Source organism: Hippocampus zosterae, chromosome 16, assembly GCF_025434085.1.
Source record: "Hippocampus zosterae strain Florida chromosome 16, ASM2543408v3, whole genome shotgun sequence".
Taxonomy (NCBI): domain Eukaryota; kingdom Metazoa; phylum Chordata; class Actinopteri; order Syngnathiformes; family Syngnathidae; genus Hippocampus; species Hippocampus zosterae.
This window is the reverse complement of record NC_067466.1, coordinates 7,596,164-7,622,372: the sequence shown is the minus strand read 5'-3', so window position 1 is coordinate 7,622,372 and position 26,209 is coordinate 7,596,164. Positions and strand designations below refer to the sequence as shown.

General features: G+C 42.5%; 2 protein-coding genes and 1 long non-coding RNA gene across 4 annotated transcripts in view; 2 read left to right on the top strand and 1 right to left on the bottom strand.

The window, feature by feature from the left end:
- LOC127588959 (uncharacterized) overlaps positions 1-3,048 on the top strand; it is a 46,327-nt gene extending 43,279 nt beyond the window's left edge. The window contains exon 5 of the long non-coding RNA XR_007959238.1: positions 161-3,048. This is a non-coding gene — a long non-coding RNA (uncharacterized LOC127588959). The remainder of the gene's footprint in view (positions 1-160) is intronic.
- A 2,189-nt stretch (positions 3,049-5,237) lies between these two features.
- Positions 5,238-18,252, top strand: rps6kb1a (ribosomal protein S6 kinase b, polypeptide 1a). Of its 2 annotated transcripts, none has more exons than XM_052047894.1 (15): positions 5,238-5,840; positions 10,166-10,209; positions 10,536-10,656; positions 11,707-11,775; positions 12,408-12,555; positions 12,690-12,747; positions 13,250-13,350; positions 13,610-13,700; positions 13,927-14,017; positions 14,100-14,207; positions 14,302-14,364; positions 14,742-14,819; positions 14,905-15,012; positions 16,015-16,127; positions 16,243-18,252. In XM_052047894.1, exons 1-15 carry the CDS (start codon positions 5,826-5,828, stop codon positions 16,472-16,474), a joined length of 1,440 nt encoding a protein of 479 aa, XP_051903854.1. In that variant the 5' UTR covers positions 5,238-5,825; the 3' UTR covers positions 16,475-18,252. The 2 variants fall into 2 exon arrangements, with proteins under 2 accessions (XP_051903854.1, XP_051903853.1); XM_052047893.1 differs by lacking the exon at positions 5,238-5,840 and adding an exon at positions 8,247-8,535.
- Positions 18,253-18,676: 424 nt separating this feature from the next.
- rnft1 (ring finger protein, transmembrane 1) lies at positions 18,677-24,070 on the bottom strand. The gene is given in 10 exon segments (XM_052047940.1): positions 18,677-19,509; positions 19,768-19,837; positions 19,839-19,864; positions 20,006-20,071; positions 20,142-20,300; positions 21,430-21,583; positions 21,683-21,783; positions 21,883-21,959; positions 22,573-23,015; positions 23,737-24,070. Coding segments are annotated over 10 exon segments (1,257 nt in total). The 5' UTR covers positions 23,763-24,070; the 3' UTR covers positions 18,677-19,374.
- Between the last annotated feature and the right edge of the window lie 2,139 nt (positions 24,071-26,209).

The window sequence follows — 26,209 nt, the reverse complement described above, 5'->3', positions numbered from 1 at the left end:
TGAGAAACAAAGATGTGACGTGATTTGTGCCCCCCCCCTCCTCCTCCTCCTCACCAGCTCCCCTCCACCCTCCATACCTAGCCACCTCTATCTGTGTCTCTCTCCTTCTCTCTGTCTCCCGCTTCCTCCGATGTGTGTGGGGGGGTGTCGGTAGGAGCAGACTTGTCCCTCTGCTGGGTGCGGCACTGCAGCGCGCCTTAAGGGGCGCGCTCGGAGGCCCCCAGAGGGCCAAACCGCGCCGGATAGGGGATCCCAACTGTAAGTACAGGGGCCTTCAAGCCCCAACCCCACCCTACCCCCACTGCCCCCCCCCAGCTCACTGCCTCTATTCATTCACATGTGCACACCGAGGAAGGAATGTTTCCCCCCTCACTTTTGCCTCTTTCCCCGCACTTGTATAATTTTTACTCCTTTCTTCTTCTTCTTCTGCTTCATTGTACATTGACAGTTCTGTTTCCTTTCCAAATTGGACTCGTAGACAGAAAAAAAATGTTAATTACTGTTTATTTAGTTGTCAGCTAGATTACAGGGGCTTGTTTAGAGTAACCGAGCACTGCACTAGGCGGGCTGGGGGGGGGGGGCTGTGTGTGTGGGTGGTGGAGGAGAGGGGCCACTGTGGGGTCTGGCTCCACTCAGTATTGAAGCGTACGACTGTAGCGTGCTGACTCATGCTCGCATCTTTCCAATTGGGAGCATGTGAGTGCGTGCGTATGGTCACTCCCCTGTGTGTCTCTCACATATACGCACTTGCACTCTGTGCCCCGCCTGAACTCAGCACTGACTGTAGACCGGGGCGGGGGCAGCCAGCACTGCCACCCTCCCCACCCTCTCTACTAGTGACAATCCATCAAAACCTCCCTGTCTGGAACAAAAAGAGCCAGTTGTAGCTCCAGCTCATGTCTTGTCCAACGCTATTTTTTTTTCCTCGCTGTCGCTGCGAGTGATTCTTTGAGAACAAGATTTCCTTTTTTTTTTTAATGGGCTGTATTTGGAATGAGAAGAAGGAAAGACTTTAAGTTGCGTAAAGACAGATTAAGGAGTTTCAAGAACAATGTTCCTTTTTTCTTGTAACTCGAGCCCCGCCGCAGTTACAGGAGAGCGGCAAAGGCAATTTTACTCGCAGGGCTGGGGTCAGCAGGGGCGTTCGGAGGGAGGACGGTGGGGGTTGCGACGTGTTTTATTACCACTGATCTCTATCTGTCCTGCACATGGAGCTGGATCCCGCACCGGTTTACAGCACACGGGTGCGCTCGTGGTCCCCACAAGGAGAGCTGGATGAAGGTTGCGGTCTCACGCCGCCGTGTTTTCACCGGCGCATCAGCGAAGGATCACCTCATCTGCTTTCTCTGGTCCGGGTTCCCTCTCTACTTTCGTGCATGTCATTGTGTGAGTACTCGAAAGCTACGGTGTGAGTAATTCATTCCAAAAAGTCATTGTTTGAACTTATTTTTTTTTCCCCGGTTACCTGCCCATTTTCGGAGGAGTTTGGCGAGCCGTGTCAGCGTCAGCTGCCGCGCCTGCGTTTTTGTTTGAGACGCGGCACACGTCTTTCTTCTAACGCTCATCCCGCTACCTTCCGAGGCCAAGCGTTAAAACGCGGTCCGTATCGCCCCTTTTGTCTGCCCTTATTGTTCTGCCTGCAGGAAGGGAGCATGAGTCAGCTACCAGATGCAAGCGTGTATTGAATCACATCGACGTGTGCGAAGGGAAACAGAGTTGCAATAGGCTAGTGTTGTTGCATGTGCTCTCGCTTTTATCTCTTCATAGTCTGTCCAAACTAGCCGCTTGCATGTACATTCTGGTAAGTGCTTCTCTTTTGAAACCTTTAACCCCGCAAGATCATGGAAGGGCATTTATATCAATTGTCTTTTGTGTGTGTGTGTCAGGTATCTTTTATTTGCCGTGAAGTGTTCTAGTTTCTTATGTGCCGCCACCTCGCTACGCCGGACTGAGCGCAGCAGGCGCTCGAGCCGGCACAAGCGAGAGAGGGAAGGAGGAGGAGGAGGAGGAGGAGGTGGAATGGGAGAGAGAGAAAAAAAAAGCCTCACGCGAGTGCACAGTGAAAAGCGTCTATGCCGTTACCTCAGCTGAACCCCCGAATGAACCCGTTGCACTCCCTTCGGTCGCAGAGCCAAGAGACGAATCACTCGAGTAGATTCGAAACAGAGAGGTACTGTTGGGCGCCCTGGCTCCCGGCTTCCCCTCCCGACGCTGCCGTCTCCCTCTTCCCCCTGTCACGGTAAGTGGGATTATAAGGCTTTTGTTCTGTCCGGTGTCCTCGCGCTCATCGGCGGTGGTCACTCTCCTGGCCTGCCACATAGCTTATCAGACTGGTGTTGGCTGTTAAGATTACAAGGCGACAACAGTCTGTAGGCTGTCTGACATTCCGGGCTCTTTCATCTGACCAGCATCCTGTTTTGTCCTCCTCCTCCTCCTCCTCTCTTTGTCTCAGCTAGCATCAGTTCCCATTTCTGGGTGGGTGCGCTACCGTGATACTTCCCATTCATCCCAAGTCTTTATTTCTTCCTCCACGTTGACGTCTGAGGCTGTTTAAAATGTGGAACTAAGGGTATATTGGGGCGGATTCATGCGTGCCAGTACCGATGAACTTCTGTCAGTTGTGTGTTTGTGTGGGTGTGAAGAGTCCTTGAATTTCCAGAGAATCCAGACAGCACACACCTCATTGCGACACATGCGATTGTGACAGCAGTTGTCATCGTAGTACACACGCTTCCCTTTTACAACTTCCCTGTCCTAAACTCTCGCCTCTTGCGACATGTTTTTCTTTTTTATTGCCACTCCATCGTGCCGACTGTTAAGGTGGCCTTTTGATAAAAAGCCAAAAGTCAGTCAACAGGTGAGTTGTTTTAAAGCAGAAAATTGCTCATACATATAATAATGTTGGATAATAGTGAAGCAGACCCCTGACTTGTTTCATATTGTGTAAATGTCTTATGCATTGTACTACTTACTGTCTGTACCTGAATTGATCATTGCTGTCTTGTTTTTTTTTTCACTTCTAATAAAGTGTGCTTCCAAAAAAAAAAAGATGTATTCCTTGATTTTGACTCAAGCGGTGACCACACCGTCAGCCACAGACGTTGACCTTGAAGCCTCTCAAGAATCTCACGTCGGTCAAGAGAGGACAAGGAGGATCCATCACCACCATTACATAGTCACGTCTAATGTTTCACATTCGAGCACTTATCGCATTACCGCTTTGCTATCGCCACACTGACATCATCTCCATTTTGGATTGCAAGCAAAATATTTTTTTTTATAGCCCTTACGCTTGCTTCCCTCGGTTATGTAAATATCACATGACGTTACTTTTGACACCCAAAAAAAATTCTGATCACCAGTTTTTAAAGTGAGTATATATTTTTTGTGATAACCTCCTGTTAATAAAAAACTATATATAGGTCAACATATTTAACCCTTTCAGGCACAGCGGCTACTACAGTAGTGGACAGCTTATCATGTTATCAGGTTACAGGTTTTTATTGGTACAATTATAGTATATCTTAACTCACTGTTAATATATATATGGACGTAACAATTGTGACTTGTTGAAGTCCTCAGGTTCCGAAACCAACCACACCCCACAGAATCACAGGTGACGCACTGCCTGAAAGTCCAACACACAAATTTTTCCTGCCCGAACACAGAGAGACCAAAAGTGAAGATTCGAACATCCTCTGGATGCCAATTTGCATGTGACTTGGTTTTAATTCCTGGCACACTGACCCACTCTCCCCATGTGCGCTTGTCATCTCTTGGGAGCCTCAAAGTCTGAGGGATGCTAAAATATCCTGTGACCTCATCACAAGTCGCCCTTAAGCCTTTTCTTTATTTCGTTATCCTTTCACAGTCCCCAACTATTAAAGCACAGAGAACTTTCAATATCCTCTCCTTTTTTTCCTCACCAAATTAAATAAAGATCCTTTGTTTTATTAGCAAGTCGCAAGGAGTTTTTTTTTATTTATTTACAAACTCCCAGGATGTGTTTAAGCAGTCTGACTTTGTGTAATGCAGAACTGTCTGTCCCTTCATTAACATATGTAAATGTCAATATTTGACTGTTCAACAATGACACACACTCTCCGCCCAAAGGTTTCAAATTTCTACATAATACAATATTGGATTTCAAAATGATGATGTTACCATTTGTGCTTGAGTTCTGTTGTGGGAAAGTACAGAGAAAAAAAAATATATACTGTGTATATATATATCAAAGTCTACAGTACAAACATTCATCAAGGAAAATAATGTGATTGTGTGACTTACTTTCTTTAAAAAAAACACACACACACCTTAATAAAGCTCACGCTCAACAAAAATCCGAAAAAAATACATATAACGATATAAAAAGACACATGAAAGTACAATCATTATTGTTGAGTATATACATATTTTTGGTTGACTATCTGAGTCTATAATTGGTGTACAATCAAGTCATAGTGACCTCGAACCCTCAGGGTGTGATTTATACATTTTTTTTTCCTGCTGATATTTGAAGTCGCATTTATACAGCCACACGTTAAATCCCTCTCTGACTGTCTATCAAAAATTATCTTTCTAGAGTCTCATTTGAGACGGAGCTTGTATTGAATATTAGATTGTACGAGTGTACATGGTCTGATGTGTGGATTTTTTATTTTTGTAGTTCTCAGTGATTCCCAGTCAGGATGCTGTGAGAGAGAATCAGGTGTGGTGAAGGAAATAATCCACTTTTTCCATTGAATTGGTAAGTCACTTTTTTGAACCAACAATGCGTCTTTGTTCATCAGTCAGCAATGTTGTGACAATGAAAAATGCTTTTCCATACGATGACAAGAGAGTACATCATTAAACTGTCGCCTACATTGTGACATTTATGTTTGGCGGTGCACTGTTGAGATTTTTTTCCTGTTAAATATGTGCCGTGACTCAATCAAGCTTGGCAAACGTTTCACTCTTCCGTGTTATGGGTCACTGTCAGATTATGGACACCTTAATATGAATGTTTAAACATCCTGCCCTTGTATTAGGTTACGTGAGTCACAAATGTTCTGTGTGTATTATCTCATCAGCTAAACACAAAAGGTGTGTGTGCCTCTGCGTCATAGCACGATGGAAAGAAGGCCCACGTCGAGCCTCACGCCGCTTCTTGAGTTCTCCTTCGGCTTTTGTTGTAACCAGGAGTTTTGCCAGCAAACCTGCGTCACTCAGGTGTGTCCTGAACACACGGGAGGGGAGAATGAATGAAATTAGGTAACAATGAGGCAAGCGAGTGGGCGTAAAACAGTTGCAACGAACTGTGTACCTGACACGCACCTTGAGCGTGACCTGTTTTACAAGAGTGCTGCGCGGACTCTCCTCCACTTTGAGCTTTTCTTTTTCTTTTTTGTCAGGCGGCATTAAGCAAACACTTTTGGAGTGTATGCGTCATGACATGACGCCATTGCACAAATATGACTCAGCCATGTATTGCAGCCTCACCAACGCAAGGAATGTACACTCTCAAACGGTCGTTATGTACATGCAAATTCCCGAACATGAAACTTGGCGAATGGTCAACAGCCAAGCGACTCCACAAGAATCAGCCAAGGAATAATTTGAGAGATTAAGAACAATTGTACTGTAAATTTACAATAGACACAGAACACTGACCGATAGGGTTGATATATTTGTGTGCGTTAACCTTCCATTATCTATCGTGCTTGTCTGCATTCAAGTCACAGGGACTATAAGGAAGCAGAATTCTTCAGAAATCCAATGGCAGTTCTACGGCGGACGGTGCCCCTTAATGTTGTGCCTGCCCCCCGCCAAGTCGAGACTAAGTCATGCGCCTTAGCAAGGTTTGTGTTTCTTTGCATCATTGCCATGAGTGTCGTACAGACTTACTTGATATATACTGTAATGACTTCGAATGGCGTTAGATTTAGACAAGTGATATAATTAATAGATACCATTCAGAAATAATTACAGTGAAGTAAATTAGACAATACGAGTGTGTGTTCAAAACTGTGCCCCCCCCCCCCAGCCCCGTTAAAATCAATCTAGAACTGACACTGCTTAAATCAGCAAAGTACATTTTACATTATGTAACGAAATAAAGTTGTGGCTGTGATTTGCACATTTGCATCTCAGCAGAGACAATCCGGGTTTGAACCTCAACTCAGACTGGATTTAAACCAATTTCCTCACTTTGGAAGCGGAATCGAAGCGTGTAGTCACTGGGAGGGTGAAGGTGAGTCACACGGTGGTTTCCCAGAACCTTTGACACAGGACCGATGGCTCATTTGTCTGTGTGTCCAAACCGTGCATCAGCCGAGGCTCATCACGTCTACACGGTCTCCTATTATCCCTCTTGTGACCCATAGGGACACAAGAGGAATACCAACTACAATAACCAAGGTCGAACTATTATTCATACATTCTGACATTTTTTTGGGGGGGGGGGAAGAAATTTATTTGTACTTCTGAGCAGTCTCCGGGGTGACTTAACATGAGAATATTTGTCATTTCTTGGCTTTCTGACATTCCCTCATTGAAATCTGGACAGTAATTTCCTCCTACGGGATACTCCCAGAGTTCGGAATACAGCAGTCACCATTACGGGTAAAACAGATGATTGAAAATAAAATTCAACATCACGCTGAATGAAGCTGTTGGAATTCGTAAAAGACTTGTACTTGTTTCTATTCAACGCGCTGTTCTCATCTTGGGTAATGTAGGGCTCGACACTAACTTTTTAACTCAGGCACTGTCAAATATATCTTCAGTCAATCTTTACATCATACAAAACTAAGGTATGCCTATTGAGATGATGAGACGTCGACAGATATGGTCAAGCTGTACCACACCCCAAAGAAAACAAAAATTTGCGTGACCAAATTTGCATTGAAAAAGATTTTGATTATGGGTCAATCACATATGAATGAGTCAGGTCAGCTCCCCTCTCACACATGCTGAGGGCTAAAAAAGCAATGACAAGACTCCAAGCTCTAAAACTAAAGCACTGCTGGAGATTTTCAACTCCAGTGTTTTGGATTGCGCGACTGCTGGGATGTCCTGCTGACTCATGGGCAGAGATGATTACATTTATTCGACACGTGTCAAGGGACTTTTATATGGACCGATCCATGCCTCTTAAAGAGAACTAAAAGAACCCCACCTGAGCACTCTTGTTTTCATGAAAAAACTAATTGTTGGGTGGCCATCTGGCTCGTCTGGTTGCGTAGAGAACAATACACATGGTGGTATAATACCACTGATAGTGATAGTATCAGTAGGACAGGGAAAATATGCATCGCCATTTTCGCTAAACACATCATCACTATGTAAACACTGAAAGATGCTTTACATGCAAATAGATAATGTCAGCTTAGAGGGAGTAGAATAGAAAGCAACACAAAAGCACCACACACCTCCAATTCACTCTTTATAAAGACAAACTGATTCACGTGTCGTGTATAAAATACAGAATCACAACATTCTCGTTAATTAAAAAAAAATCAAAATCAAAATGTAAAAATAAAAACAATGAAGTCTGGCTGGAGTGTCTGACAAAACAAATGTTAACTGCTTTGTTTTATTGTTTTTCTTTTCATACAAGAACCAAACCTAGAAACAGTGTTACATTTAACAGAGGAAAAATGACCCTTTTTTTTTTTTGCATTGAGGACAAAATTTTGGATAACTTCTTTTTGTTTTTTTGTAAATAGATCCACTGCAACTCCTACAGCTTTGAACATTAAAAAAATAAGATGGCACTGAAAACTTAAAATGCCCTGGAGAACTTTTTGGATCATTAGCTAGAATAAAAAAACACATTTATTTTATGGTGTCCTTACTTTGTTTCTTTTTGCATATTTGTATATATTTTGGTGTATTTAAATAAAACTAGAGATAATTTTTTTTTCTTGAAGCTAAAGTCACGAATAAAGTGTTAAAAATGTGAGGGAGAGAAAAAAAAGTCAACCGTACAGTAGGAGTATGTTTGAAAATCTATTTTACTTTCTAAGGGGGTTTTGCTTCCATCTACTGGTTAAACTGGCTTTTTTAGATTTGATCGTCTAATATTGTCACGTTGTCAGATTTTTAATTTGCATAAGAATTTAGCTGTTAATTCGGCATTGGTGTCCAGAGTGTGCCAATGCATACCGTCCAGTTGAGACGTAAAGCTTCGATTTATTCGAGTCACGGTTTCCACTCACTGAGTGTGGACGGAAGTTGCCGAACTTTGCCGACATTTTCCGGAAACGACCGAGCTAAACCGACCACTACCGACCTTCGACGCTCGAGGCGTTCCCGGCTTCCCGCCAGTTGAACGCTTGTTGTATTTTGATTAGCCGGGCGAGTGGCTCACGCTTTCTGTATTGTAGCCGACCGGCCGTAGTAGCTGGTACGGCTACCCCATGAGGCGTGGGAGTAGGCCTGCGTTTTCTGTGTAAACACCGGGCCAAACGCCTTGAGGCCATGGCGGGGGTCTTCGATATCGACTTGGACCAACCGGATGAGAATGTATCGGACGACGAACTGGAAGACGGGGTAATTACAGTACGCTTTAGCATGGATGCTAATAGCGTGTGTTCGCTCAAATGTTTCGCGGCGCCTTCAAGTTGCTAATACAACAACGAAACCCAATATCGGACACTGTCCTCGCCCTGCGTTTCCCGCGAATTCTTCCATTTCACCGAAATACGCCCAAAAACGTCATTGTATAGTTTTTCATCGATTTAAAGTGACGGTACACTCTGTGCGTTACTTGTGCTCTTTTTGGTGACGCTACAGTTTGAGTGATTTTGAGTTTTTCGCCAGTGTCCGGACGAGGTCCGTCTGTCTGTGTGTCCGGTACTCCGTCTCCGAGCACTGCGAAAGCGCATACAGCTGAAAACCAAATGTAATTATGCTCTTAGTTCAGAAGGAGAACCTCTTTTATCTTACAGTAAACGGTTAATAGTCTTAACGACATTTGTAGCACGGTATTTTTCGTAGCAAATTTACTGTAATTTGAAAATATTTTTTTGTAGACTATCCCCTACTGGATACTGCTTCTGTAATTGTTTTCTCCCGGCATGCTCAGTGCAATACAAGATAACACGTGTCGCGTAATCAGGCTGCATTCACGGCAGGCGTCTATATGTTAAGAAGTTATTATTTGACACTTGTCAGTTTTTTAAATATCTATTTTTTATGTTTAGTTGGTCGAAAAACAAGATTCAAAACATGCAGGAAAATAAAACATAATTCATGTCTAATTAACTAGCCTACATTAATGTTAATGACATATTAAGAAAAGTGATTTAGCCAGCATTAAATAAATCTCATGTCTGTTTTAAGCATTTCATCATGTTCTTACCCCCTTTGTGTTCAATAACATTCAAGATACCATTGTGTAGTTTGCAATATAGAAATACTTATTTGGGCCAAACAACGTGGGATAAAAAAATATAATATTACAGGAAAAAAAGTCTTGATTTAATGAGAATAAAACAAATTTTATGCAAAAAAGCTATGGTCCAATATTAGAAGAAGGCATACAAAGAAGACATTTTAAGTTAGATGAAAGTTTTATTATCTTAGACAAAATGTGCAAATTCGCTGTTTCATACTTGAAAAGCAACACATAATGCTTCACAAAAAATTCACTGAGCACTTCAGGTTAAATATTATGAGAAATAAAATAACAATTATATCCAATCAAATCTTTGTTTATATTGCTCTTTCATACTGAAAACACAACACAAAGACAAACTCATCCATCCCTCCCATGTCCCTGATCCCTAGGACACCCATCATCCAACACAAAGTAGTCACAGTTCAAAATACAGTATGAGCATCCATGTATACCTGGTGAAGACTATCGGCACCTTGTCAAGTTGAACTTTGAATATACGTTTGACAAAAATTAAGTAATCAATGTTTCGGTACATCGACATTGTCATTCCTGCAAACAGTTTACCAACACACGATTTCTAACAACTCTTTTCTCTGAACGACTTTTAAAATGACTACTGTTACTGTTTACACACAAAAGACCAAAACAAATGGTGCACAGCTAAGCCCGAGGCACGTGTTCCAGTTTCCATCCTACCATGAAAAGTCACATAGTAGTCCTGCCTTGCCTTTTTAAAACGTTCAGATTTTCTGAAAGGTTTCCTGTTTTCTTTACTTTCAGGGTCAGATCAGTGAATACATGGACCAATGCAGCGGTTTTGAATTGTGAGCATCAACTGGTACAAAAGGAAATGTCTCAACCTGTATAATTAAAGCTGTGCAAGTATTACAATGTGTTCATTGTTTGCTATCATTTGCTTTTTTTAATTTAAAAGGTAAGATTATTTGATCGGATCACTAACCGAGATTTGAGAAAAGGTGTTCACCTTTGTGTAATGACCTTTAGAGCCAGGCAAAGGCAGTTTAGTCTACCTGTTCTATCCGCAAGGAACGCCAGCCAATCCTAGCACATATCCAGTGGTAATTCTGCCGCAATGTAATTTGTTTTTAATTTCTCTGCCCCACCCCCTTTTTTATTTTTATTTTACCAGTAACATAGATGACTGTGAGAAGTTTGAGATTTCCGAGAACAGCGTGAACAAGGGAACCGAACAAATCAGACCTGAGTGCTTTGAGCTGCTGAAGGTTCTGGGAAAGGGTGGCTATGGAAAGGTGAGCCGTTATGTTCATCTCTTTCATAAAGGCAATGGAAATTGTGCCTCACTCCTCAATGCTGTTGGTCATTGAGCTGTTCCAATTCAAATACACACCGACTGGTCACAGCAGTATTACAGTGACTTCATTCAAGTACAAGGCAGTCCGAATATTATACTTAGCTCTCAGTATGATGCAGTACATTTCTACACTCGGCATAATTAACATATTGTTAAAATAGATGCCTCTTCGATGTTGTCAGGCAACATTTAATCTTGTTTTGCTTTTGTAAAGCCATATTACAGCTCCAGTGCTTTTCGTGATGTTTGCAATTTGCAGATTTTCAGGGGGGAAGCACCACTCTATAATTTGCTGAAATAAACTCACATACTTGCTGTTTTTGCGCTCAGCCAAAGCCATGTCTAATACAAAAATTCAGTTTCTTTGAGGCCATTTTAAGGCCAAGGAACTATGTTGAAGTGAGGGAAGAGCGCTTTAGTCACAGCATTGTCTTTTCTGTGAAATAGAAAAAAAAATGTTTTCCACCATTTTGTGGCATTTTTCCGCAACCATGAACATTTTTGGGGGGGAGTCATCTACTTTACAAGGAAATTTTGTGAAACTATTTTCCATTGCTAACTGTCATATCCATTTCGAGAAGTTAACCACAGTATACGAAAACAAAAATAAATTTAAACTGGTCATGATTTGAAGACAACTTGACAGACTCAGGGAGGTCTTTGCAGAGCAATACATCACGTAGTGATGTTTAAAACTTAATACTGGAATTATGTATGCTTTGTAAACACAATTTTTTGTCATTTTGTCCTCAACTGGTAGTCTGTCGCTGTAAATTCACTAAGAGGGTCATTATTATCATTACCATATGACCATTGTTGTCACGGATATTCTTCTCTGAGGGCGCCACAAAAAAAAAATAAAAACCAAAAAAACGACAAAAAGCCAAAGAAGTGAAACGCCGGTTGAGTCGATCCTATAGCTGCTCGATTACTTGGAGCTCCATGAGGATTATGTTGTATTTTGTTTGAACATTTTGTTTTTTGTTAGGTTTTTCAGGTTCGAAAGGTATCAGGTTCCACCTCTGGGAAGATATTTGCAATGAAAGTTTTGAAAAAGGTGAGGACGAATCCTTTGTTTCTCATTTTTGTTTGATGTGCTTGTCCTATGATGTGCCATCGTGAGCGCTACTGCCCTCTTGTGTACATCCTAAGCAGAGCAGTGTCATCGGGGTGGCATTATGTGAGGAAACGCAAGCAGCCCTTATTTGTGGAGAATTAGGTCCCCAAAATACGTAACAGTTAAAAGCACACCGCCACCTAAGCACATATTATGTTTCACATATACGGTATGCCACAATGTGCCCCTTTTTCTGTCTTGGTGACAGATTTGTGCATTCACTTGTGAAGCCACATGCGAGTAGCAGACCACCCAAAGTAATGGAAGCAGGCTTTTTTTTCTCTCTCTCTCTTCTTGAAACCTCATCGTGGCTTTTATGCTCCGCTTAACCTCTTAGCTTCAGCTGACACTAAACGATTGCCTAGCTCCTCCATTCCCAGCAGTTTGAGGCTTTGGGTAATGATGTGTTTATTGGCTTAATGAGGCTTCACCCTCTCCCCTCACACATGGTGTCTGATTCCAGCGCTGTCACTGGTGCGGAGACTTAACGCAGTTCTAACGGGGTTAAAGTTATAGCTCAGATTCAAATCATCCCTTGTTTTCTGTGCCCCCCCCCCCATCCCTTTTGTCAGGCCATGATTGTTCGCAACGCAAAGGACACAGCGCACACCAAAGCCGAGAGGAGCATTCTGGAAGAGGTCAAGCATCCTTTTATAGTGGATCTTATTTATGCCTTCCAGACAGGAGGAAAGTTGTACCTAATCCTGGAGTATCTCAGCGGTGAGCATCCACAAGCATCAGCACAGCCTTGCTCAGTGACATAAATGGATGCAATCCACTTTTCATGTCCGAGGATCGAATGGTGGAGCATTTTCAGTGTGAACACACTTTTTCTAACGTGAATGCATTTGCAGGTGGGGAGCTTTTTATGCAACTGGAGCGCGAGGGCATCTTTATGGAAGACACAGCGTGGTAAGTTTCATATGTACTCAGTTAACTTTTTTTAATGTATTTTTTTTCATAATTATACTGTACAATCTTTCACACCCTCTTAAGGGTTTTTGAAAGATATTTATGGTTGAAAATTAGTTTGATGCCCTTTTTTGCACGCTGTTTTTGTTGGTCTGAAATTATGGTTTCTATCTATTTAAACCTGTTCGTCCAATTTTTTTTCATTTAAAAAAAACTTTTACGGGAATATGGTGTCTGCATTTCAGGCATCCCATTAACATAAAAATTCATACCGCGTGATTGTAACGTGCCATCCTTCTTAATATATAAATGTCATTGTTTCCAGAATCCATGTTAGGCTTGTGAACAGTATTATTTGTGGTCAGTTTAAGTTACCGGATGTATGTTCGTAAAACACATTTTGAAATGTGCAAATCCTATGTGAGATGTGATCGTCTTAAAGAGAAATGTCTCATGCTTTTTTTCCCCCTTTTTTTTTGTGCCCGTCTTCTTCCGTTGGCAGTTTTTACCTGGCTGAGATTTCAATGGCACTGGGCCACTTGCACCAGAAAGGAATCATCTACCGAGACCTGAAGCCTGAAAACATTATGCTCAACAACAAGGGTACAAAAATCTTGTCTCTTTGTCACATGCGGCTCTTGTACAATATTCTTGTGTGATCGCTGAGAAGCCACCCTTCACAATGCGTGTTGTGTCCAAAACATTTATTTTCAAGTGGACCAAAAAGAAAAACCCACACGCATGTCAAGCTTGTAAATATTTCGGACTTTTGTCAACTCTCGTGAGTTTCAAGATTGACAAATTGATATGCTATCCGAAGACTGTTTTTCCATGCTTATAGTTCTGCGATTTGTACTTTCAGGGCATGTGAAGTTGACCGACTTTGGATTGTGCAAAGAGTCCATCCATGATGGGACGGTCACCCACACCTTCTGTGGTACCATCGAGTACATGTATGTCCTGCTCATTACAATCCTACAGGCCAAGTAACCGGCAGTCCAGTTTAGTTCAGTTTGCCGGGCAATAGTTCAGAACAGTGACAGACCGGGCTTGGATTTCCATAGATTATGGACCTTTTGCAATTGCACTGCGAAAATACAAGTAGTCGTCAGAAACACATTTTGTGGCACTGGGGCCCGCTTCTGCCGTTCGGTGTTAACCGCATCACCGTTTCCCAAGGGCTCCGGAGATTCTCATGAGGAGCGGCCATAACAGAGCAGTGGACTGGTGGAGCCTGGGGGCCCTCATGTACGACATGCTGACAGGAGCAGTAAGCGCACATGGCCGCGTCCGATTTTCTGCCGAGTCAGCCGATTCTGTTCGCTAAGATCTTTTGTCTTGTTCTCCCGCAGCCTCCGTTCACTGGCGAAAACCGGAAAAAGACCATCGACAAAATTTTAAAATGCAAACTCAGTCTTCCACCTTACCTCACTCAAGAAGCCAGAGATCTCCTCAAAAAAGTGAACCTTCACTGCTCCTCCTCTCCACCAACCTCGTATTGCACAGCTTGTATCTGCTCAACATGACGTTTTTTTATTTTTCCTCTTCTCTCAGCTTTTAAAGCGAAGCGCCTCAACGCGACTGGGGGCAGGGCCAAATGACGCCGGCGAGGTGCAGGTAATTTTTTGAAGTCAACTTTATTGTCAAATGTGCTACATGTGCAACATACAGCACAGACGAAATGACATTCCTCAGGAGAGAGAGGAGCCACTGCGGGGCCCCGCGCCACCATCAAAAGAGCTGTTACAATTCTTAGAATCATAACTGCGGCTGAACGAGTGTGAAACAGAATCTAATTGCAAGCCCCCGTCCCCTCAATGTTGCGATTAAAGGTGCACTCAAATCAATTATTGATTAATCAATCGATGAATCATTTCAAAACAATGTTAAATGAAAAACTGTCCAAATCCTTGGAATTTCAGCCTTTCAACAGGAGACCTCAATTTTCTGTCGTCTCTCATGGTATCTAAAAAAAAAATATTGATTTCCCCCAGGCCCACCCTTTCTTCCGCCATACGAACTGGGAAGAGCTCCTAGCACACCGAGTGGAACCTCCATTCAAACCTTTCCTGGTGAGTTCATCCGGCATACAGTGCCGCCGCGCTCCCTGACCCGAACCCAAAACAATCATCTTCACTGAGCCGCTTATTTTGGCAGCGATCGGCCGACGATGTCAGCCAGTTTGACTCCAAGTTCACCAGCCAGCCTCCAGTGGACAGTCCGGATGACTCCATGCTCAGCGAGAGCGCCAATCAAGTCTTCCTGGTGCGTCCCGGTTGTGTCATTCTTGCCTCGTTATCCGTTGTTGTCAAAGATTCATTCATCGCCGCACCAGATCGGGGTTATAACGGTTTCAGAATTTTCAGTTGTTATTTTTTTTAAATTTGTTTCAAGTTTTGTTTTTTAAATTCAGACATTTCGAAATTACTCTTTGGAGCGGCTTTGTTAGTTTTAAAAAACATTTGTTTTAGTATTAGCTTTAGTTTTTCAAAATTGTATTTCTTGTCTGCAATTAAAAAAAACATCACATTAAGTATTGTGTAGTAAAAACTCGACTATATTTTAAAAACAACCATCCATAAAACAAATAGCAGGTAGTGGAAAACAGTCTCCAGATTTTGAAGTACAGTAAGTGTAGTGCATGCTACTTCTTTGGAGGCATCACAACACCCATGTTTTAAAACGAGGAGGGATTTGTGTCTTGAATTATTGTTGCAAAGTATTCCATATGTAACACTACGAGCCACTTACCCACTTGATTTTATCTGTCAGTCAATGTCAATGTGGATGAAAGACGGATAGATGCATAGATTAGATTAGATGATTTAACACTGCAAATACCCACCATGCAGAATCGCTGATTTGGTGTGCGCAGAACGAGAAAAGTTTCCTTGTTGGGCCAAGTTCTGAAAACGTTACCTGGGCTGTCCTAGTGATAAGCTAACGGAGTGAGATTATTTTTATTTTTATTTGTTTGTCTGGCTGTAAATAACATCACACAAGAGACTTTTGATGCTGGAGTACTAAAATACTTAAAAAAAGGTTTAAGGAGAAGAAAGTTGTGCCTATTATCTGCACACAAACATATTTTGTGCAACCGGGGCAACCTGTGGACGTTTTTGTCATTTCCTGTTCAGCAAATATGTTTTACCAGAATCGGCTAATGAGTCACATCTGGTTCAGGAGTCCTCTTCCTGGAAGCTTCCCTCACTGTTCCGCCACATTGCTGGCATTCAGTTGACTGGTCATTTATTGGCTTTGTTGCAGGGTTTCACATATGTGGCTCCGTCCGTGCTGGAAAACGTTAAGGAGAAATTCTCATTCGAGCCAAAGGTCCGCTCGCCTCGCAAGTTCCCGGGAAGCCCGAGGACGCCTGTGAGGTGATGACAAATTATAGCTTTCCTCTCTTTTGGGACACACTTGTCACCCCGCCGCTTCATGTAATTGACAGTCCTAATGTTGAGAAAAATAACAGCAGCTTATTTCCCGTCGCAGCCCGGTGAAGTTCGCACGGGGAGACTGTTGGCCGCAGGGAGCCTCCGCGGAACAACCCATGGAGGTGTTCACAATGGAGCAAATGGACACGAGCAGCGGCAGCAGCGGCGCGTCGGAAGCCTCGGCACCACTTCCCATTAGGCGGCCGTCGAGCGTCGGCGAGCAGCTCTACAAAAAACAAGCCTATCCTCTGAACTCCAAACGACCGGAACACTTGCGGCTGAACCTATGACGCACAGCGCAGCCCCTTCCCCGCTCGCAGAAATGATGGGCCGTCACTGTTGATGTCATCACCAGCGCTTCCATCTCTTGGCCTTGCTCCAGAATCTTGCTTTTGGTGCGAGTCACCAATGTCCTTATTGACCGTCAGTTTGGTTTCATGGTGCTCTTCTTTCCTCAAAGGAAAACTTTGAACAAACATGCCACCCGGCACCAGCTGTTCGCTATTCACAATGAACTTGCAGTGAAAAAAGTCACGCATTTTCCTTGTGGTAAATGTAAAAACACTATGAGGTGCCGTATGGGCCACGAATAACATTTACCTCTTACACGCACCCAAAAACCTCTCACATTCAATAAGAAATGCTCACATACATTTTATCAAAAACACAAAAAAAAGTCACACCAAAAAAAAAAGCACCCAAAAAAAACCTCAAACACCAACAATCTCCCTCCAAGAAGGTCCCTCTCCGATTTAAAAAAAAAAAATACCCCAAACACTCAACAGCAACAGAGGGCGGGACTTACTGCATGGCAGAGCCAATCAGCATTTGACATTGGGGAGAGAGTTTTGAGCTTCCTTTTTTCACAAACACAATTTTTTTACTTTGGCTTGAGGTTAAAAGGGCCTCATATTGTGTGGATTTGTATGTTATGGATTTTGGGTTTTTCTGGTGAAACTTTGTTCTATGTTTCAGTTTTTGAATTGAATTGAATACAACTTTATTGTCAAATGTGCTGTATGTATGTGTAACATACAGCACAGATGAAATTTCTTCCCTCGACATAAAACAAAGGAGCCGCTGCGGGTGTCCGCGCCGTCATCAAAAGAAAAGTCAACAAGTCAGGGTTTTTTTTGTTTTGTTATTTTTGCTCACTAAGCAGTTTTTTGGGTGAGTGGGAGTTTTTGGAGCGAGTATGAATGTCTTTGGTGAGTGTGAGTGGTAAATGTTATTTTTGGTCTACACGGCACTTGATGTTAAAGCCTTTGCATTTCTACATTGACTGTTACCAAGAACATGAATACTCGGTTGAGTGTGACAAGCCTCTGGATTGAAGCCATTAGATGCTTTTGTTTTTTTAATGACTCTTGTTTGTTGTTGTTTTTTTTTATGGCTGAAATAATTGCCAACCAAATGCTTTAAACTTTTCTATAGCGTTCAAAAGATGGATCAGTGTTCAATTGATTTTTCTTCCATCGGCGGGAAAGCATCAACTGTGAATTTTTTTGCGTCTTCATTTTTGGGCCATTGGCTCACACTATGCAAACTATGTAGCTATTTATTGTTTAGTCTTATTTCGACAGTGTGACAGTATTTTGGAAGAAAAGGTTAATTGATATACATTCTCATGTTTTTTTCCTCACAAAAACAGTTCAAATGGCAACCACAAACGCAGCTTTCAATCAAACACATTTTCCAGGATGTAATGATTTTTGTGCAGCAATGTCATTTTTTAACAATATTTTTTTCATGTGTATAATATATGCTACTGTTCTTGACTGAATGAAACTTGAACTTTTTTACTGCGCTTTGGGCAGCATGCAGGTGGAATTGCGTATTTAGTCAAGAGTCCTTAGATTGTGATTGATGTGAAAGTGATTTTTTTTAAGGTTGAGGATCACTAAATACACCTTTGAGATGTTTGGCAAAACCATCTAGGAAATCTATTTTGCTTTTAATCACTGTTGGGCAGTGACGAGAATTGAGTTTGTAAAGTTAGTGAATGTTGACATCTGCTTTTGAAGATGTTCTATACTGTATATATGAATAGTAAAAACATGAAATGTTATTTGGTTCGGAGCGCATTTTGTCGTTCATCCGGGGTTTGACGAGACCACCTTGAGCAGGCAAGTCCAGCTCCGATCCTCAAGAGCCGCCCCCCTGCCCGTTTTCCCATCTCTCCCTGTTGCAACACACCTGATTCCAATGTTCAGCTCATCAGCAAAGCTCTGAAGAAGCTTGATAATGATCCTGATCATTTCAGTTATGTGTGTTGCAGCGGGGAGAGATGGAGAACAGTCACGACAGCTAACATCGAGGACCGAGTTTGGACACCGCTGACTCCAAGACCACTTTTTGGTACGTTATCAAATGAAGTTACTCTTGATAAAAGTCAGATGTATTTTGACGTTCCGACATAGCCCAGCTTAAGGTCCAAGAAGACACGCTGGTTCGGTTGGTTACTGCTGGAGAGCAAACAAACTCCACACATATACCTCACTCAAATTTATTAAGCTAGTTCATGGACAAGAACGGTGACATTTTTTCTTCCATTACATAAAATATATTTCTCATTCTTTGGTGTTTGTAAATCATCTCCTGTAAAAACATATTCCAAAATGTGTGTAAAATCTTGCTGAGCTGCAAAAATAGCAATAGCACCAGCTTACACGTATACAGTGCCTATCCCATCGCCTGATACAGGCTGCTGTTGGAGTGTTAGTAGAAGCGTTTCCAAGGGCATCGCAGTGTGCAATTTGCCAGTAGCCCCACGATTCAAATTTAACCCTTCAAGATGAAAGATGCGTCTTCACCAATCACTCCAGGTCGGAGGTCTGCGCACATCCGCTAACCTCCGGCCGACATGAAAGGATCAAACGTAGAGCTGGAAAGATTTACACACAGCTCGTGAAACCTGAAATCTAGCAAATTGTCCAAAAATATGTTCTTGTATTTATAGTAGAAGAATAATTTCAAAGAAGCTCAACATGCAGGCCCATGAGGAAAATAATATACAAAGTAAAATAAAAGGGGTTGGGAATGTAGAATATACTTTGAGATATCAATAAGGGGAAAACTACAACTTAAATTTCATGACAGTAAGTGGCCTCAGAAAATTCATTGACCAGTGTTGTACAAATTTCAACAATCAAATAACGTAACATTCATCAATGCTCCCAAATGCGTGCGATCAGTAAATCTGCAGGTGCGCCGATGTGGCTCCGTCCTTCCACTTGTACACTTTTTCTGTGATCACGGTGCGGCAGAGGGGGCAGCTCTTCTCCCGGTTGAACCACAGAGCGATGCACTGGTCACAGAATATGTGCTGCACAGACACAGCGGTACAATTTATTACACGTCTCCGCGTTGGGGCTGTCAACAATCAAACTGGAATCAACTTTTCCGCGTCTTAATGTAACAGTACGTTCCATCTCGTGATGCTAGTCATGTGGTGCAATAAAATACCAGCGTGGGAAACGCTGCTGGCATTGAACTCTGGGGGCAACCTGGATTCAAATCCCAGTTGTTAAAATCCATCCGTCTCAAGAGCCTAAGTAAAGGATAGAATTGACAAATGTTTTACCTGACAGATGAGAGATTGAGGCTCCCTGTATTCTCCCTGGCAGATGGGACACACACCACCGGCTTCCATGACTCCTCGTGGCTGCCGTCCCTGTATACTGAAAGGCAAGAAAAACACCCCGGTTAGGACAAGCAGCATTACAGGTGAGTGGTAGGACAATCAATCAGAAAGCAATAACAAAAAATGAGGAATATTTCATTTGGGTGAATCAAAACTTCATCAGGGGGTTCAAACTGACCTCGCTCTTAAGAACAATCCTCACAGTTTTCAGTAAAGACTTGCACTGCCCGTACAATCCCAAAAGCTGCAAGAGTACAAGCAAATAGTTTTGAGAAGATATTTGGTAGTCATTTAATTTTTGAGAAGCGTCATACCTTCAGTATGAGGTAGAGCAGAGCCAGCAAAACGCCCACAGTGAGCGCCGAGTTACCGTCTGCTTCCTGGTAGGTGACCAGGTAGCGGAACCAGAGCGGCGCGGGGGCGGCGGCCTGGTAGACCTGAGCCAGCTCCTCACTCAGCAGCAGCCAGCGTCCCTGCGCACAATCGCCGCGTTACAAGTCAAGAGTTTTAGAGTACGATAGTTATCTCGTGGCGCACGTCAACCACTACACTCCTGCGCTGCTGCAACGGGAATATTTCAGTCGGAACTCGTACGATTCGCACAAACGCGGCCTTCAATTAGTTGAATTTCTGCAGGACAAAGGGAACATTTTAGGGATCAGTCATTTTGTTGTCCTTCAAAACTTGATGAAAGAACCATAAAAAGAAAATATCCACGCTGAGCCTTGATGGAAACAGCAGAATATAATTCCATCCATTTTCGATAGCACTTGTTCTCTTCCAGGTTGTTATAGTTCAACAAATACTGAAATGACAGCTAAAATTGAAATTTTTTAAAAACGGAACCTAACCAACACTACATTTTCTATTTATAAAAGTAACTTGCAAGTAATTGTAAGTCAAAATTTTTACTTTTTTTTTCAACAGCGATACAACTTTTATTATTTTTTGCTCTCAAATTCCAAATCAGTCTTCATTTTTTTTCTAGAGCACATCAGGTTGCTTAAAATGTGATGCAGTAATATTTATCAATTAAGGATTTGGTTCAGCAACAGGAGGAATTGTTCTTGTTTTTTTTAATGAAACATGGCAACAAATTACATCGCATGGTAAAATCCATATAGCTCAAGCTTTTATAGGTTAAACTTAAAAATGACATGACAATGGGATGAGGGGGATGGGAGTAAAGACCTTTTTGAAATGGCGTCAAAAATACCTTTTCGGGACATAAAGCCATCTGTGATAAATTTGCATTTGACCACTAATTTTAGCTAAAATGTCTTGCGTGAAATGTTGGGGTTCGTTTTAAATGTATTTATTTTGATATCACTGTACGGCCATACATTAAGAAGGATGGTCGAAAAGCTGTTTGAAAATTCAAGTTGACCTTACTTCATCATACAATAGTAAACTTAAAAGGAAAAAATAAATTGGGTCACTAACCCACTCAAAAAAAATGAATAGAATTTAAAAAAGAGAGACAAAAAGGAAACAAAAAAAATTGCAGGTGAACTGGTCCTATCCCAGCTGACTTTGTGCGTGAGTTCATCAGCCAAATCGCACCTAATGTGACATTTTCCAAACCAAGTCACTTGCTCTCACCTGTGCTCGATAGTTGAGCAACGAAGCGGGCAGCAGCAAGAGAAGGCACTTGATCCCCATACAGAGGAATTTGATGATAAAGTTGGTGATTCCAACGGCCCACAGGACCTCCCAGAATCCCAGTGGCTCAAAAGTTGGACTGAGGAACACAAGGCTGGGGGGCACGAATTAAATTAGGGTCCAAAACATACTTGACTTGCGTAAACAGTTTTAACATTTTTAAAATCCGTGTGCTGCTCCTACGGTACATTACCAGTTGTAAAGCGTCTGCGGGAGAAAAGTGTAGTAGAGAAGGAGGGTGGAGGAGACCAACAGCAGCAGCAGCCACACACAATGCAACTTGGCGTGGCAACCCTGAGTGGGGGGGGGCACAGTCCAAATGCTTTAGAGGACAATGATTCTCAAAAGGACTGCTTTCCTACTCACTCTTTTTTGTAACTATCCGGCTCTTACCTGAAGAAATACTTGGGTTTGGATGCTTTGATTGACATAGAGAAACGTTGTGAAGAGGCCTACGCCAACTGCAAGCCCTTTGAGAAAGAGATGTTGTTACATAAGCCGATTGGATAGAAACAGCTAGTCACCGTAGAGCGGGATTTTCACCGCACGGTTCAAGTGGCACGATTGAGAAATCTGGCATGGCGGCGCAAAAAAGAAAAAAAAAACGCACGGGGTTGGATATATTTAGACTTGAATCAGGCCTCTTCCAAATGTAGATGCAACCCAGATGCGTATCAGATATCTGACAATGCGAGTGAAATACAAACGCTGAGGGGATTTACACCGTTAATGTGAACTTGGCGTCATCGAAAGTGAAATTGGAGACAGATGGGCGCCTGCTCCCAAAAACACAAATAAATGAAAAACTGCGGAACAATGAAATGGGATAAATGTTAGAAGTGGGTCGATCATTACATAAGCAAAATAATTGGACGTCATTCAAATCAATGGCAAGAACGAGTCAGCCCAGGGCCAACTATACACTTTGTATTTATATTAACTACGAATTATTGTTTACTTCTGTGTTGCTGTCACTCCCTGCTGTTTGTCGCTTAGGGTGTTGGTGCAATTTGAGCGTCAGATTAAGTTGGTCTTTTACAGTTGGTGCTGCAGAGTACAGCCTGTGAGTCTGTTTACACTTACCTAGCGCATGTTGGAAGACCAGCTTAGCGCTTAATATGATGAGAAAAGGAAGACTTTTTTGGAACCAGCGAAACAGGCAGCGTAGCTCCGAAAGCGAGGAACTGGGCTCTCCGGAGTCCAGGTCTGCGGAGTCTGTTGGGTCGGCATCGGAGGTGGGCTGTCGCTGCCCGCGAGTGTGTCCGTGGGAATGAGAGTGGCTGTGAGGGTTGATTCTGGACCTCCTGGACGAGGCGGCTCCGCCGGATTCGCCCGGCGCGCCGCCGCTCAGGGCTGCGCGCAACTCATTGGTATCGGAATGGATGGTGCCTGCGGCACCGGAGGCTGTCGTCCTGCTTGGAAGCTCTGCTTGTAGAGTAAGGGACAAACCAGTTCTCAAATGAGTGCCTTCCTGGCTGGAATTAGGCTGCATGACAGTAGGAGACTCCCTCACTTTCACAGCTCTTCTGGACACAAAAGGGAAATCTTTTTAGATTTTACATTGAGTCCTAGCATTGGCACATTAATTGTTTTTTCTCTCTTGATTGTTTTATGATCACAATAAGTGACATCTGAAATCATTATTACATTTAATGATCCAGGCAAATGACGAACCCTAGGCTCCAGCCCCCGGTTATCATGGTCATGTAAGCGGTCGTCTCCTAGGCACAGCAGGAAATGGAGCATGGACGACCTCACTTGCATGAGAGCGCCTCAAGAAAACTAACTGATTTCAGCAATACAAGAGAAGGGTGTGTGAAGTGTACAATACTTCTTGTTTTGTTGTTGTTTTGGGGGGGGGGGGGAGGATTGGCCACAATTGTCAGGCGTGAGGGAATTGCAACGGAATATGTAGTCTTTAAAGATCAATGAATTATAAGAAAGTAGTGGCCTCGTTCTATTATAATTATGAAAGAATGTCTTGAAACAGAACATTGTACATTTAAAAGCAGCCATGTTGTTACACAAGATTAACAATCGCACATAATCTGGCTACTTTAAACCGAGCTCCTTTTGAATTTAAGGCACCACAAGGCCTGCTCCTCTTCAAACACAAGTTATGAAGACTCGTAATTCCTTTAATTCAGGGAAAATAACAACACAAGAGTTCGCGAGCTGGCGACAGTGAAATGTCATTAGCAGTAGCGCGCAGATGTTTTGTGAAAAGCTTCGAGTGCATTCACTTACCTGTCATTCTGCAACCGGAGTTTCATGGTAATCTTTTAGTCGCCATTTAATCAACTCGACCAAAACGCCAAACGAAACAAAAGCAAAAAGAAATGCACTAAAGATGTTGACTTTCTAGCTCAGCTATAAACCTCCAGTTGACGTCACAACAAGCTTCCTCTGTGTTGTTTTGTTGTCAAATGTCGCATTATCGCCACCTAGCGTCGTATTTGTATACCTGCAATGTGTTGTAATTTCAAACGTGACACTCTTGAAGCAAATGATAACCCGGTGGGTTTGAAAGTCTTCACTTTGCTTTTGTTTGAACCGAGTTTGTTCTAGATGTAAAAACGAGAGAAATAATGGTTAAGATGGTTTCTCGTTGAACGGGAAGAACTCGGGGAGACAAGTTAAACAGGTTCAACCGGTTCTTTGTTGCAAATTTTGATTCATCCAGTTCTCTAATCGTCGTTCATTCAGTGACGCTCATCCACCAAATAGTTTTCTGAGTGATGTTGAAGGAATAAAAATTGTCCTTTGTGTGCTGTGTAAACTATCCCAGCGTTTCCATTTATGTGTTGTACAAATATATTTCATCAAAATATTATTCAATACAAAAATATAGAACCAGTGTATTTTAAGTCCATCCCTTATCTGATCCGCTTGTCCTTACGAGAATCACGGGCGTACTGTAGCCTATTCCAGCTGGCTGGGTACACCCTGAACCGCCAGCCAATCGCAGAACACACATAGACAAACAACCATTTACTTACAATTGCACTTGTGAACAATTTATTAAAGTGATCAATTAACCTGCCGAGCAGGTTTTTGGAATGTGGGAGCAAATAGGAGTACCCGTAGAATACCTACACAGGCATGAAGAGAAATCGACACAGGAAGGCCGAGGCCTGGAATCAAATTCATGACCTCTGCAATGTGAGGTGGACGTGCTAACCAGTCGATCACTGTGTCGCCTGTCTGTTAAGTGTCTCACAAAAAAAAAAATGATGCCATAAAAAATTTGGAAAGTTGCACTTAAATACATACAGTCTATCCAGAAAGTATTTCTTGTGCTTAATTCATTTCCCTCATATTTGGTTTTAACGCTTTGTTCTAAAATTGAATTTAAATGCAAATGTGTACAAATAAATAATAGAAACCCAAGAGACTAAATATATTTATAGCCTTTGCTTTTTTTTAATAGTTGCATTTGGCAAAAATAACAGCTTGTCATAATGTCGGTCATGCACGTCGATTTTTGAGTGGGGAAAGAAATGATTCCAGTTTAGAAAAAGATGCAAACTAGCCCTTTTTCCAAGTGTATACCGTATGTAAACGACGTTTTAAAACCTGTTCCCACGTTCGCTGAAAAAGATTTTCATCATCCAGGAGGTGGCGCCTTATGATAACGTCAGGAAAGCAGCTCAACAAATGGAATTGATCCATCTTCAATCTCCGATGCTAAAACGAAATATGAGCACTGGTGAAGGCTTATTACGTCATCGTGCATGTAGGATGAAAGATGACTTTTTTTTTTTGTCCCGTTGTAATTTTGTGCTAATTGGCAGTCATAGATGAGGTGAATTCGTGCCAACAACATTGCTGGCGGTAATAATGGAAAAGTGAAGACCCTCAGAGTACACAGTTGGTAAACATTTCATTTCAAAATGAACATTTGCCTGACTTCATGTTCAGGGCCCGAAGCCACATATAAACCGGTTTGTTGCCAGTCCAAAGGCAAGTTGAGTTGTCCTCCTTTTCTCTTTCATTTCAACAGAAGTGATTCAGAGAGAAGGAAAGAAAAACGCCTCTTCTCACTTGTTGTTCATGCGATCAGTCTTTACAGGCTGGATTGAGGTTATTTTATTCGTGAGGACGTTCCCTTTCTCCTTACTCTCCCATCACCGCTCATATCCTGTTCCTCAACTTAAAGTTCATGACCCGAAACATTGATTTCACTGTCACAATGTCAAATGCGTGCCTTCGGGGAGTGAATTGAATATTTTGGGGTAATGGCTTCCAATAGCGACACAGTTTAAGGATATAGAGCCCCTTTAATATTCTGTTCCCTGCCGGAGCTGCTTTTGTTCCCTCCTCCGCTGGTCAAACGCCACAAGCCAGTGCTGCCGGGCCATTCCTAATAAATCCCGAGCACAGGGTTGTTGTGACTTTAGCAGGCCTGTATTATTCAGGAGCTAGCACTTCCCTGAGTTGGCCTGGCTGGGTGAGAGTGGAAGAGAGCAAGTGATCGGGCTCCATGGTGACATGGAGCCCGATGTACTGTACTTACTAAAAAATGCCAGCAATGTTGGAAGTGAATCCACTCGCACTCTCGCGTTCCCTTAAAACTTGACTCTATGATTGCAGAGGCAGATGTTGGAAAAAAAACAGGACATTACCTGCCCCGCTTTTAAGAACATTCGGCTTCGTCTGAGAAAGCAGAGGAAAGGAAATGCCTTGCAGATGTGCACGCTGATGCGTTCATGCGTCAGCC